The 15089-nt window shown below is 52.5% G+C and overlaps 1 protein-coding gene across 2 annotated transcripts in view; it reads left to right on the top strand.

Annotated features, from left to right (window-relative positions):
* The window catches only part of SYN3 (synapsin III), a 367243-nt gene that overhangs the window by 326183 nt on the left and 25971 nt on the right, over window positions 1-15089 (top strand). For both annotated transcript variants that reach the window (XM_084880168.1, XM_084880169.1), the window contains one exon: window positions 14530-14672. In XM_084880168.1, the coding sequence (XP_084736294.1) occupies window positions 14530-14672 (143 nt within the window). The remainder of the gene's footprint in view (window positions 1-14529; window positions 14673-15089) is intronic.

Raw genomic sequence — 15089 nt, 5'->3', positions numbered from 1 at the left:
CATGGGATCCCACAAACTTGGCCTGATCAGCTTCAGGAGGCCCCTAAAAATCCCATCAAGACAGTAATACATTCTCTATCACACTGTCCCACTTGTCTTTCAAAGCGCCTGCGAACTAGCTGTTTCCTACCCAAGTATTACCTATCCGGCTACCCATCCGTCTGACTGCCTTCTTATCTAGCTGCTTGATTCTCCACCTCCCCCAACTACAAAATCCCCTGGTCCTGTCTTGTCCGTTACCATATTCTCAGTGCCTAGCACAGCGCACTCTAAATATTTGGAGGCGAAATGAACGATCAGATGCTTGGAATTAAATGGACAGCAAACATCCCGAGTGGTACAGAGGCCTGTGGGGGTTCAGAGGAGACGGGAGAACCTCCAAGGGGCTGGTGCGAACAAGGAAGGTGGCCTGGAGGAGGCGACTGGTTTTAGGGCTTCCATGGGTGAGTCCATATCAGGTAGAGGAGCAAGGAGAGTTTTGGGGGAGGAAGGGGACCAGAGCAAAGGCAAGGACGGCACAAGCAGGCAGTGCCCAGGGCCTGCAGGGAGCAAAGTCTGTGCTTCTAGCCCTGCGGCCTCAGGAAGGCCTGATGGCCTGGCCTCTGTCCCCATGAGGAGCCTGGATTCCCCCAGAGCACTTCATTCACCTGTGACTGACTATCCCCTGTGCATCGGGGCACCATCCTCATAACAGCTTCTTCCTGCCCCACCTCCCCCTGTGTGCAAGATGGCCATGGCTCTGGTCCAACCTAGAGCTGACCAGTGAGGAGGGCGGGAGACAGGGAACCCCGTCCACAGGGGACTGCACAAACGCTTTCTCACTGGGGCTTCGTCGACTTGGGAATTTGGAGAAGTAGCAGCAGCAGGCTCTGGGCCCAGACAGCCTTCTCACTTCCTGAGGCTGTGTGACCTCAGGCTGGTCACCTGCCCTCTCTGAGCCTCGTCGGTCCCATCCAGGATGTAGAGATGCTGTTCCCCACCTCCACAACTTCAGAAACTGGAGAAGATTCCCACCACTGAGCCGACGCTGCGGCTACCAATGTGTTACCTCTAGCCCCAGCCAGACTTCTTGGCAAAGCTCTGACAACCACCTAACCCGCTGCCTTTCCCATCCCCACTCTGGCAATTCTACAACTTCCCTGCTCTCATCAAGCCCCCTTCACAGGACTCACTGACACCCTCTCCCACCTCTGCACTCACTCCCTCACGCCCGCTTCCCTGTCTCAGTGGTGTCTTCTCTCCTATTCAGAGTTCATTTGACCTCTGGGCTTGAGCTCTCATTTTCGCCATATCCCCTGGGGCTCGCTACCTGTCCGGTCCTCCCCGCCCAGCTTTCCGTGCTGCTTCCCACCTGGCATCTCCTCAGCGGAGTAAGTTGCACTTAGGTTTTAAAAGAATACATATGGCCGAAACCGGTTTGGCTCAATGGATAGAGCGTCGGCTTGGGGACTGAAAGGTCCCAGGTTCGATTCCAGTCAAAAGCATGTACCTTGGTTGCGGGCACATCCCCAGTGGGGGGTGTGCAGGAGGCAGCTGATTGATGACTCTCATCAATGTTTCTTACTATCTCTCTCCCTTATTCTCTGTACAAAATCAATAAAATATATTTCAAAAAATTAAAATTAAAAAATAAATAAAAGAATACATATGTCTTCTCCAAGCCGGTATGCCTTTCCCACCCTCATTTTTCAGCCAAGTTTCTTCAAGAAGCGCGTGGAGCTGCTGTCTCCACTCACTCATCGGCTCCCTAAGTCAGCCCCCACCTCTCCCGGGACCTTCTCTGGCAAAGATCATTGATCCAGGTGAACAAAGCTAATCAAGCCCTCAGCTCCTTGGTCATCGGTGGCTGTTCCCTGTCTCCTGAAGGCTCGGGAACGCCCGCCTTCCCTGCTTTCTCTCCGACCAGACTTTCTGTGCCTCCTTTGCAGTCCCTGGTCCATGTTCCCTGGGGCTCCATCCTTGCCTGGCTCCTCCTCACCGTATGCAGATCCCTCACGTGCTGCCCGACGTGGCGGCCCCTGGCCATGGGTGCCTGCCGAGCACCTGACACATGGCACAGTTGAGAGTAGAGGAGGAGAGACAGAGAGAGAGAAACTTCGATGGGAGCGACACATCGATTGGTTGCCTCCCCCATGGGAATCGAGCCTGCAACTGAGGTATGTGCCCTTGATGGAAATCAAGCCTGGGATCCTTCAGTCTGCTGTCCAGTGCTCTATTCACTGGGCCAAACTAGTTAGGACTCAAGGGTACAATTCTATAACACATCATCTGAATATCGTATTGTGTGTTCACCACCACAAGTCAAGTCTCCTTCCATCGCCATGTATCCCCCAGTTTACCCTCCTCTACCCTCCTTCTCTTTCCCTTTGGTAATCACCATCCTGTTGTCTGTCTAGAGATTGCATTTTCCTGCCTTTCTCCTCGCACTGCCTCAGGTCCGCTCTGCTTCACTTCTGGTCTGAGCTTCAGCCATCACAGCCTCCCGGCTGGCCCCTCCTGTCCACTGTCCGCACGGCTGCTGAATGTGAGTCCCAAATCTCAGAACTGGCCACATCCCTCCTCTGCTTAATACCCGCATGTGCTCCATGCGGTGCACAGAAAAAGTCTGCAAGACCCACCAGATCCACCACATCCTGCGGTCCCCTCTCGGCACAGGCCCCTCGCAGCCAGGGCTCCGGCCACATCCCAGCCCTGTGCAATCCGAAACACGCTGGGCTGTGCTGTGCCTCCCTGCGTTCCCTCCCTCTGTTATCTTCCATGAACGCCCACAGCCATGTCAGACTCAGCAACACCAGGCTCGGCTCAAGTTCAAGAGTTCTCTGAACTTCTTCCGAACCTGTGGAGGCAGCCGCCCCACCCCCAACCCCCGCGCTTGGCGCCCACACTGTGCCCGTGCAGAATGCTGCCGCCCCACCTGCGCTCACGCCCTCTCAGTTGACAGGCCGTTCCCATCTCAGGGATAATGATGTGATGATGAGTTTATGGAGGACATGCTCGGTGCCAGCTCTGTGCCAGCTGTGCCCGAGGACTGGGCGCGGGCTCACATACTCCTCTTCTCTCCCTCAACCCTGAATTTCACTCATAGCCACCTTATAGTGGGGGCTCAAAGATAAAGAGGGGAGTCAACCCCCCACCTCTCCTCCCGCAAACCCGCCCGCCCGCTCCCTCCCAGAGTTCAAAGCCAGATGGTCTTCCTTCAGAGACCACACTCTTCACCTTGAGCTACTTTTCTTCTACTTGAGATATAACTGACAAGTAACATCGTGCATGCTGATTCGATACACTTGTGTGTTGCAGAGTGACAACCGTCACGCATAGCTAGGACCTCCATCACCTCACAGTGCTGTCATTTCTTCTCTGTGGTGAGGACGTTCAAGGTCCACCCTCTCGGCAACGTTGGAGAAGGTGACACAGTGCTGTTGGGTGCAGTCACTAGACTGGGCATTGGTTGGAACTCCAGGACATAGGCCACCTCTTGAGATACCTTTGTATCTCCCACAACGCCTCCCAAATCCCCCACTCCCACATCCTGGGGACCATCCATCTATGCCCGGGTTCTATGAATTTGGCTTTTTTAGATTCCACATGTAAGTGAGGCCACACAGTTTTTGCCACTTTGGGTCTGGCTTTTTTCACGGAACATAATGTCCTAAAGAACCATCCACATTGTATCCTTCTTTCTTGCTGCCAATCACATCTTTTTTTTTTTAATATATTTTATTGATATTTTTACAGAGAGGAAGAGAGAGGGATACGAGTTAGAAACATCCATGAGAGAGAAACATCAATCAGCTGCCTCTTGCACACCCCATACTGGAGATGTGCCCGCAACCAAGCTACATGCCCTTGATCGGAATCGAACCTGGGACCTTTCAATCCGCAGACCGATGCTCTATCCACTGAGCCAAACCGGTTTTGGCCCAATGACATCTTCTTTATTCATTCATCCACTGGTGGACGCTTAGGCTGTTTCCACATCTTGGCTAATGTGACCAACGCTGCCCTCGGTTGACTTTGATAACCTAAGCTAGCATGGTTAGTTTTTTGCTTTCCTTCACCACTCATCCCCTCTATGCCTCGCATGGTTAGTTTTTGAAACCACTAGCTCAACGAAGGAACTTTCCCTGCCCAAGGTCACCCAGGAGGTCCCTCCCAGCCGGAAGTGGAGCCTGGGCCTCCTGGCTGTCTGTCTTTTTCTCATTTGGGGTTGTTTGTGTGTCCTTGCCATGAAGGCCCAAGGCTGATGCCCTCCCCTCTCCCCCAGACAATGGGGAGGAGGGACCCTGGGCAGCTTGCCGGCAGACATGTCCCGAAGCAATGAAATGTCCAGGCTGAGGCTGAAATAATAAACAAGGCTGAGGGAGCATCTGCTTTGTTTGCTTGGCTGAGTGTGTTTTTGTTCTGAACGATCTGGAATTCAATCCCGCCTGGGAGGCACCAAGCCCTGCTTTAGTCTCCGGCTTGTTAGTCTCGGGTGGAGCCGCTGAGCTGAGCTGTGCTGACAGGGAGGCAGAGCCAGTCAAGTCCAAGGCCGGGGCACTCCGCGTGGGGGCCCAGACAGACGGGGTCCTGAGAGGAGACCTGAGAGAGCCGGGCTCTTTGTCAGAGCCTGTCACTGGGTGGGAGGGGGGGTTCATTTCATGGTGAATAAATAATGCCCCTCAAGTCAACTGAGGTGACCCCGAAGAGGAGGCTCACGGAGGACTGCTCTGGACGATGAGAAAGCAGCCCTTCATGGGCTTTGCAAGGAGCCCGCAGCCCTCTCCTCAGCCCACGAAGCTGGCAGGTCCCACGGGGAAGGAGGGAGAGGGCAGGAGGGCCCGGGGAAGTTTCAGGAACTTTCATAAAACCTCTACCAAGCGTGCTCTCTGCGATGCGTTGTGCAAGGCCATTCCAGATGAAGTGTGAGGGGACAAGAACGTTGTTGCCTCGGCAGAACTGGGGCATTTTCCCTGGCAGATACGAAAAGCACCGGGCCTCCATGGAAGAAGCATCCAAGGTCATTTCCCGGCCTCGTGCTTGACTTTGCTCCCGCAGTCGGCTTTTCCCACCAGCCGGCCAGCTGCAGGCTTTTGTCTGATAAGAGAAAGGAAAAAAATCAAACGCATCACCTTCCCACAAATAAAGGCACTGAAGAATGTGGCTGAGATGGGCAGTCAAGTGGGCTTCCCAGCCCTGCACCCCGAGGAGACAGACTTACCCACGTGACACGTAACACGTGACACGGGCAGAGCTGGCGGCCTCGGGCAGCCCCACACGGTTACAATCTGGGAAGCAGAACAGATTACAGGAATCTGTTGGTGGGAACGACGGCTCCCAAGGAGAAAGAAGAGGAGAATGGGCTGGGTGCTGAGCTTGCTGCATTGCTCCTCCAAACCTCCAAGTATGTCACCCTCCCCTCCCAGGGAGGTGTGAATGACAAGGGGCAGACTGGCCAGGGCGTTGCACCCAGCATAGGAAGAAAACTGCGGGAGTCTGGAAATAAGGAATCGCCCCTAATAGCTTTCTCCCAACCTAAGGGTATTCATTGCTGAAGGAGAGGACTCAGGTTCCCCAGAGGCTATAGAGTGGAAAATCCGGCCTCAGACCAGGGAGCCGGGGCAAGAGTGCCTTCCTGCCAGCACACCCAGGGCAGCAAGGCGGGTCTGGGCGGCCAGTAGCCAGTAAATGCACTCACCTGTATCAGGATTGTTTTGGCTGCAAGCGAAGGAAAATTCCACCCCAGACTGGCTTCACCAAGCCTTGCGGACTAACTGAGTGACGGCCCCGAGGTCCTCGGCCACCGGCCTCAGGCTCAGCTCCCTTTCAGGCGGCTTCCTCCGTGCCAGGCTGGCTGCCGGTGGCATTCTGGGTAATGGGCTTCATTCTCAACGTTCACCTCCATGGTGGAGTCCGATGCTCTTGTCCATCCGGCTGGCCCGTCTATCCATGCGTCCACCGGGGCCACTGGGAGAGGAGTGTTGTGTTCTGATTGGCTTAGGCCCATCAGGACCCACCTCCCTTGCTGGCTCTGGCTCTCCTCTGCCCCAGGCTGGCCTGAGACTTGCTCTCCCATCTGCTGCAGGGGTCTGCTCGATGCCGGCTTCTTAGCGAGGCCTCCACCCAGCTCTCGATGAAATGACATCTCCACCCTGGCCTCCCGTTACCCCCACCCCCTTCGCCTAATGTGTGTTCCCATAACACTCACCTCTACCTACCACATCATGGATGTATTTGTTTACGCACTTCTCACCCAATTCTAGCCTCGCGTCCCTGGCCCCTGCCTCAGCGCCTGGCTTATTGTAGGGCCTCGGTAAATATTTACTGAATGAATGGTTACCGTCTCAGCTCTTCCATAGCCAGCTGAGGCCTGCAACAATTCTATAACCTGGCTGGGCCACAGTTTCTTCATGTGTGAAGTGGAGGAAGAATAGTACTTACTACCTAAGGTTGTTATGAAGACTAAGTCAATTGATATATAGCTGTTAGGCCAGGGCAGTGTGGTTTAGTAGTTGAGCATTGATCTATGAACCAGGGAGTCATGGTTTGATTTGAAGCCAGGGCATATGTCCTGGTTGTGGGCTCCATTCCCAGTGTGTGTGTGTGTGTGTGTGTGTGTGTGTGTAGGGCGGGGGGGGGGGGGGAGGGGGGAATGCAGGAGGCAAATGATCAATGATTCTTTCTCATCATTGATGTTTCTCTCTCTCTCTCTCTCTCTCTCTCTCTCTCTCTCTCTCCCTCCCTCCCTCCGTCCCTCCCTCCCTTCCTCTCTGAAATATAAATATAAGTAAATAAATACATGCACACACTAGAGGCCCGGTGAATGAAATTTGTGCACTTGGGGATGGGGGTCTCTCAGCCTGGCCTGCGCCCTCTCACAGTCCAGGAGCCCTCGGGGATGTCTGACTGTTGACTGTGTCCCACAGTTGAACATCCTTAATACTGCCATGGAGGCAGGAGAGGCTCCTCCCACCACCACTGCGCTTGCCAGCTGTGAGCCGGCTTCTGGCTGAGTGGTGCTCCCCCTGTGAGAGTGCACTGACCACCAGGGGGCAGCTCTGAGTTGAGCATCTGGCCCCTGTGGTCAGTACACGTCATAGTGACCAGTTGTTCCACTGTCGGGCCTAAACCAAGGGTCCTAGATTGCGAGAGGGTGCAAGCCAGGCTGAGGGACCCCACTGGTACACGATCAAGGCCAGGGAGGGACATGGGAGATTGGCCAGCCAGGGAGGGACTGAGGGAGGGCTACAGGGAATGTCCAGCCCATCTCACTCAGTCCCAATCGGCTGGATCCCAGCAGCAAGCTAACTTACCAGTCAGAGCATCTGCCCTCTGGTGGTCAGTGTTGTCATAGCAAACAGTTGAGCAGTCTTAGCATATCATTACCATATTATACTCTGATTGGTTGAACGTCTGACCAGCCAACCAGACACTTAGCATATTGGGCTTTCATTATATAGATATATTAGCACCTGGCACATAAAAGGCTCTCATTAAAGGTGCTGTTATTATTTGTCATTGTTGTTATTGATTCACAGGGTGAGTCACATGGTCCCCACCCAGTGCCCCGTCCCAGCCCCCAGCCTCCTCTCCAACCAGAGGCGGGGAGGGTGATTCAGATGGTGGCAGCCTGCCCTGTGAGTCAGCCCTGGGCCTCGGCCATGCGGGGTCCCCTGGCACAGGCTGCCTTGGCCAAGGGGCCCTGGAGTGAGTCATCGGGGCCACAGCTTTATCTGGGGGATACCTTGGCCGTGGGGTTTGGCAGCCGAGCGTACCCCCCCCCACACACACACACACACACACACACACTCAGGTCCTTCCAGGAAGAGGCTGGGCACCTGCCCCGTTGTGTCTCAGCAGCCGCATTTGCCAGCAAAGCCCATCTGTCAGTAGAGCTTGCAAACGCACCAGAGGAGGGTGAGAGGGGAAGGGAAAAGGATTGGAGAGGAAGGCCAGGAGGAGAGAGTTGCCTCCATGCTTTGCTTTCAAAGCAGGACAGTGTCGTGAACAGGCCTGGGGTTCAGAACTCACCGGGCCTGGATTGAGTCCCCATTCCTCCCTGACTAGCTGGGCTGTCTTCAAGTCCCAAACCCCTCACAGAGGTTTCTCAGATCTGCCTGGTAAGGTCTCTGAGTTTGGGCCACTTTCATAAAAGGAGAGGGGTGTCTCCTCCCTCCCCTGTTCCTCCTAACTGCCCCTGTCCCCCATTTCCCATGGGAAGGGAAATGGCCAATTTAATTCATTCTCTCATTACAGCGCTTTATTGAGCACCCACTGCATGCTGGGTACTGTGCTGAGCACTGGGTACAGACATCGTGGGTGAGGCAGACAGTGTATAGTTGAGCAAATAGATACAGAACTGTGAGTGTGACTCAGTACCAAGCAGAAGACAGAAAAGCATGAGGGAGCTTTCGGAGGAATCCTTGGAGGTGGAGACATTTCATGCAAGGGGCAGGAGAGAAGAACCTTCCAGAGAGAGAGAGAGAGAGAGAGAGAGAGAGAGAGAGAGAGAGAGAGAGAGAGAGAAGCATATGCAAAAGCCCAGAGGCAGGAAAGAGCTGGGGTTCAGGAGGCATGGGAGCCCGGGATGCTGAGTGTCCCAGGCCAGGGCCAAGTGGCGTGAGAAAAGGGGCCAGGCTGCCTCGGGGGTCACCTCCCGAACTTCCCTCCCGTCAAGGATCACAGCCTGTACTGTCTACTCTCACAGCCTCCCAAAAATCGTCCCCTCGTAAATCTGTTCCAGTTTTATGGTTGTTTACAGAGGCAGGGCTTGTGGGGTACACTGTGGCCGGAAGCCCTGCGGACTGTTTGTGAAGATGAAATGAGATCAGACAGTAAACTGTGTTTGCTTGGTATTCTCAACTTGTTCATTGCATTCCACTTCCTGGCACATAGTCGGTGCTCATTAAAAAAAAAAAAAAAAAAAAAAAAAATAGGTAAGACCTCGAGAAGGAATGAGTGAGAAAGTACTGAGATACGTGAGGCCACACTTCAATTCTCCCTCCGCTCCATAAATGGTTCCCTCCCCTGTGCACCCATGGCCCCCATGCTGGCCTCTGTGGTGGCATTGTCACCCTTTACTGCTTTGTCTGTCTGTCTGTCTCTCTCCTATGGAACTCCTCAGTGACAGGGATTGTGACTTAATTTTGTGTTTAGTACAACGTGTTGTTTTTTCAACAGGCAGCGTCTTTTCAACAGGCAGCATCACCCTCAGGGCCACTGCGCCTCCTTGAGCATTTTACTTCATTGCAGACATGCTTAAGGGCTACTCTAAATGGAGAGCTTGCTCTCACCAACATGCTTTGCACTGAGAGCACAATCCTGGTGAATCAATCTCCAATAGAATTTGTACCATCTTAACAAGTCTCATAGTCTTTGTTGTTTTATTTCATACTAGAGGCCAGGTGCACGAATTTGTGCACAGATAGGGTCTGGCTGGCCTGCCCCAATAGGGGCCCATCAGGCTGGACTGGTGGGCGGTTGGCCAGCTGGCCCCCTTCAGATCAGGGTGTTAGGGGATGATTGGGGGGGGGGGCAGCCAGGGGGAAGGACCCCAGATGGTTGGTCAGCTGGTCCTGCCCCTGATTGGAGTGTTAGAGGCTGACTGGGGGCCAGATCAGGATGGTTGGTTGCCACAATGCACATCATAGCCACTAGTCGTTCTGGTAATTCCACGGGTCCAGGCGCTGGGCTTTTATATAGAGAGATTTTTTTTTTCCATCACCATTTATCCCCTCTATGTCCTTTCCCCTCTGCATCAACCCTCCTCCACCCCCTCTGTGTCCATGAGTTCTCTCTCTCTTTTTTTTCTCTTTTGCTCAATCCCTACACACACACACACACACACACACACACACACACACACCCTAACACCTCCAAAGCTGCCTGCCTGCTCTCTCTCCAGGAGTCTGCTCTCTGTTTTGCTTGGTATTTCAGTTTGTTCATTACATTCCACATATGAGTGAAATCAAATTTTCCTCAAGCGTGTACTGGTTGAACCTCTAGACTGGCTTATTGGATACTCGGCCCCCCGGGGGTTTCTCAGACCTATGATTGCCATGAGAACCAGGTAGGCTTTCTCCCAGGGATACTGCCCAGAGACTCCTGTTCTTAACCACTGGGGGAGGGTGTTGGGAGTCATAACACTAGGTCCCTGGTTCCCAAACCCTGCACCACAGTATATTATAAATTTTCAAGAGAAAAAGCAACTCTCGACACCTGTGAGGCATGCAGACCGCTCTCCGAGGTAGCTCCCCATGTCAGCCTTGGGTTCTCATGCTCCTTTCCATGGCACTGCATCTTGGCAAAGCTGGGACTCAGGTGCTGGTTGTGTAGAAAAACAAGTGCCATATGCCAATCAGCGGGCACTAGGAAATGCGGGTCATGGGGTCCGTCTGAGTCTGTGGCTTGAGAACTTGTTCAGTGCCCACCAAGCACACACATTCCATTAGTAAGTAATTGTCGTTATTTAAAATGAAATGAAAACATGATGTGCTTTTTTTTTCAAGTAATTACCAAGTTGTCCTGAAATAAATATTTATCCAGCAATTTAGCTCTGACTACTTAGTAAATGGAAGTGCTTGGTATTTCTCTTGGCCTAGAAATGCCATGAGATAATTCTGGAGATGGGAACTGTGAACCCAGAAAGGCTGGGAACGTCTACATTATTAGGTTATTAGCAACTTCCATTTACTTCTTCTCAGCCTATATATTTTTTAAATTGATTTCAGAGAGAAGGGGAGAGGCAGCATCACCCCAAGGGCCACTGCAACTTCTTTCCCTCTGCCTAGACTCTCTTCACTCAGCTATTACCATGTCTGGCCCTGTATTCATTCTTTCAATCAATAATGAGAGAGACCAGCTGCCTCCTGCATGCCCCACACTAGGGATCACTCTTGCAAACCTGGGCATGTGCCCTGACTGACTGGGGATGGAACCGTGACCTCCTGATTCATAGGATGACACTCAACCACTGAGCCACACAGGCCTGGCTCTTCTCAGCTTTCAATGCTGAGCTCAGGAATCCATTCTAAACTAAACAGCCTGAGAGGCTGGGAGCTGCAAGACTGGTGAGAACCTTCGGAGATAGAACATACGTAGCCTATCCCTCATGCCCCATCTAACTAGGTTTTCATGAACAGATACCACTTTGGAATGAGCTGGATGCGCATCTTCCTGCTATAAAAACAGAAAGCATCCATGTGTGCTCCAAGGTCATGGTTTTATCATCTTGAACTAGGAGGGGCCTGAATCTCCAGCTGGCCCTGCCGGCTAGTTCTTGCCAGAAAGAGAGACCACAGAGCAAGTGTTCTAAGGCTATGGTTATTGTTGTTGGTAGATAGCCACTCAGCTATTAGCTTATTCGTAAATAACCTGGTTCAGTAAACTGCCTCATGCAGTTATCTTTGTGGGGGAAAAACAACTTTGTCTGGGCCATCCCGCTGGGAAGGGGCACGCTCTGAACTTGGCCTTCTGTGGGAACCTGACGGAGACGGATCTGGACAGGGTGAGACGCTGGCCACACTTGGCCGGAATGTTTTCCAGGCGATTAAAGTGGGGCAGTGGACTTCACTCCGTTGCTCATGTGTTTCTGGGTTGAGATTAATTTCAAACCATTATCTGGGAAGGATCTTGACCCCATTTCCTGTGTTCATATCCGAGGGGAGATTGGATGGAAGAGCATGAATCCCCACCAGCCTTTAGCTTCCATACGGTGTGAAAACTCAGTTTTCTGTTAATGTATGGGCAGCATCTCCCTCAGGGCCACTGCACCTCCTTTCCCTCTTCCTAGACCAGTGGTCGGCAAACTCATTAGTCAACAGAGCCAAATATCAACAGGACAACGATTGAAATTTCTTTTGAGAGCCGAAAACCGATTTCTGTGCATGGGCCACCAAGTTTCAATCACACTGTATGTGCGCGTCCGCAAGTGGTATTTTGTGGAAGAGCCACACTCAAGAGACCAAAGAGCCGCATGTGGCTTGTGAACCGCAGTTTGCCAACCACTGGCCTAGACTTTCTTCACTCAGCTATTACCATGACTGGCCCCTGAATTCATTCTTTCAGCAAATATTTATGAGTACCAACTATGTACCAAGCACTATGCTGGGTGTTCAGGTTATGAGAGGGAATGGTAACAATTAATAATAGTTATCATTGATCAAGTGCTTGTGATGAGCCAATTGTTCTGATAAGCCATTTATATGTATTATTTCATTTAATGCTCAACAGTAATCCAATGTTCAACACTAACCCAGCAAGTTATCCACATTTGATATGGAGTAGCTACTTTATATCAACAACTTATCCACATTTTGCTGATAAGGAATGTGAGAAACCCAGCCAGCATGGCTCAATGGTTGAGCATCGACCTATGAACCAGGAGGTCACATTTCGATTCCTGGTCAGGGCCCAGGCCTGCTAGGGTTGCGGGCTCAATCCCCAGTGTTGGGTGTGTAGGAGGCAGCCGATCAATGGTTCTCTCTCAGTATTAATGTTTCTCTCTTTTTTCCTCTCTGAAATCAATAAACATACATTAAAAAAAAAAGGAAAGTGAGACACAGAGAGGCTAAGTAACTTATCTGAGGTCACACAGCCAGTAAGTGAGGGAGCTGGGGTTTGAATTTGCATTATTAGTCACAGGAGGTCCCTGATTATGTTGGCTTACATTTCAGTGGAGGAGAGAGGGAATATGCGCATGAACAGCAATTTCAGATAGTCAAAGACTGTAAGAAAAAGAGCAATAATAATAAGCTAGGATAATTCATAGAGCCTTTCCAGAGGGGGCAAGGAGAGTAGCTACTTTACATCAATAGTTGAAAAAGCCTCCACTGAGGGGTCATCTGGGTAGAGACTGGAAAAAGATGGCCATGGGAAGGGATTCAGGAAAATGGTTCCAAACGGAAGGAATAGCAGGTACAAAGGCACTGAGGCAGGGCCAAGTGGGCTGAGCGTAAAAGGTGACCAGGAACCACAGGATACAGGCCGTGCTTTTCAACCTGGGCTGCACACCACTCCTGTGGGGCTTCCAAAAACACAGACACCTTGGTCCACGCCCAGGGATTTGGGAAATCAGCCTGAGGCGTTTGGCTTGGGCGAGATGAATGTTAAAAGGAGATGGTTGCCCTGGTCCACTGAGGGATGCTGGTGGCTTGGACCAGTGGAGGTGGCAGCATCTCTCTGTCAGCCCCTGCTCCCTCCATACAGAGTTGTAAGTGGCTCCAGGCTGCCCCCTCCCTCACAGCCCACCTGTGGTCCACAGGAAGCATCAATCCTCAGCCTGGATATCTCAACGGCTGAGACGCTTGGCTGCCCGGGGCCTGAGCGGGATTCAGCTCCAGGGCACCACACTGTGTTCCTGGCCCCATCACAGTGTGAGTTTCTCCCACGGCTTTTGGCTTTAGCAGGGCTGGCCTTGTCCAGTGCATGGGCGCTCACAGACATACACACACACACACACACACACACACACACACTGCCTGCATACACACACATACACACACACTGCCTACATACACACACACACAGCCTGCATACACACACACACACACACTGCCTACATACATATACATACACACACAGCCTGCATATACACACACACATACACACTGCCTGCATACACACATACACACACATACACACACTGCCTACATATACACACACACAGCCTGCATGCATACACACACACACACACACTGCCTGCATACACACACATACACACACACACTGCCTACATACACACACACACACACACACTGCCTGCATACACACACATACACACACACTGCCTACATACACACACAGCCTGCATACACACACACACACACACACACACACTGCCTGCATACACAAGCATCACATACAACACACCACACATATAACACATAACACACATCACACATACTACACATCCAGGTCTTCACACACACAATCCACATGTGCACACCCTCCACACACACATACACACTTCCTTCTCTCTAACTGGTCTCTCTCTATCCCCTATCACACCCCTCCATTCAACCTTCTGTACAACTGCTGGATGATTTTTCTAAAACACAAATTAGGCTACTTTTTAGCTTAAACTCCTCCCAGGGCCTTTCCAGAGCCTTCGGGCTGAAAATTCTAGCCCCTTACTAAGCTGTTCAGGCCATCTGTGGTCTGTTCTCTGATGACCCCCTTCAGCTGTCCCCCACCTTCCTGCCCCATCGGCCAGTCTGATCCCATTGCTCACCCCTTCCCACCTCCCCATGCTGTTCCTCTGCCTCTGCTTTGCCTTCCTCAGGCCTCTCAGAGCACCCCGCTGGATAGTCCATCTGAAACCACATCCATCCTGCCAAACCTTGCCAGCTCACCTCTTCTAGGAAGATTCCCTTGACTCCCCAAGGAGTTCCCTCCCTCCTCTGGGGTGCAGTGGGTGACTGGTTCCCACGGCTGTGTCCCCTGCCAGGCAGGTGACCTTCTCAAGGTCACTCTGCATGGAGCACTGGTCCCAGCGTCGGGTAGGCGTGCATGAGCACTGGTGGGTGGCACTCACCTTCTCGCCTCCCACAGATCAAAGTGGAAAACCAGCATGACTACCAGGACATCACCAGCATGGTGGCCATGGCCAGAACCTACGCCACCACCGAGGCCTTCATCGACTCCAAGTACGACATCCGCATCCAGAAAATCGGATCCAACTACAAGGCTTACATGTGAGTCCCTGGCGGTGGCGGGGGGGGGGGGGGGGGTTGTTCACGGGGGGGGGGGGGTGGCTGGAGGAGTGGGGAAAAGAATGGAGGGGAAACGAAGATTAGCAATGCATGTCCAGCCCTGCCCAACACCCCTTCCCCGCCCCCACCACCACCCCAGGAGGAGGCCTCCTCTGCACATCAACTATTCCTGCTTTCCACCTCCTTTCTGACCTTCTCTGGTCTGTGAGCTGAGGGCTGATGATCCCCCTGGCTTAGCCCAGGGTGGAAGTCTGTCTGCCCAAATGAGGGCTGTCCCCCCAGAGGAAGGAAGAGACGGGCATGTTTGGGGAACTTCCAGTGCATTCAGGGTGTGTGTCAAAGGAGACAAGACAGAGAGAAACTTGAGGACAGATCAAGCAGGGCCTCGAACACCACGCT

This window comes from Pipistrellus hanaki (genome assembly GCF_964339955.1).
Source record: "Pipistrellus hanaki genome assembly, chromosome: 3".
Taxonomy (NCBI): domain Eukaryota; kingdom Metazoa; phylum Chordata; class Mammalia; order Chiroptera; family Vespertilionidae; genus Pipistrellus; species Pipistrellus hanaki.
This window is presented reverse-complemented; position numbering and strand designations above follow the sequence as displayed.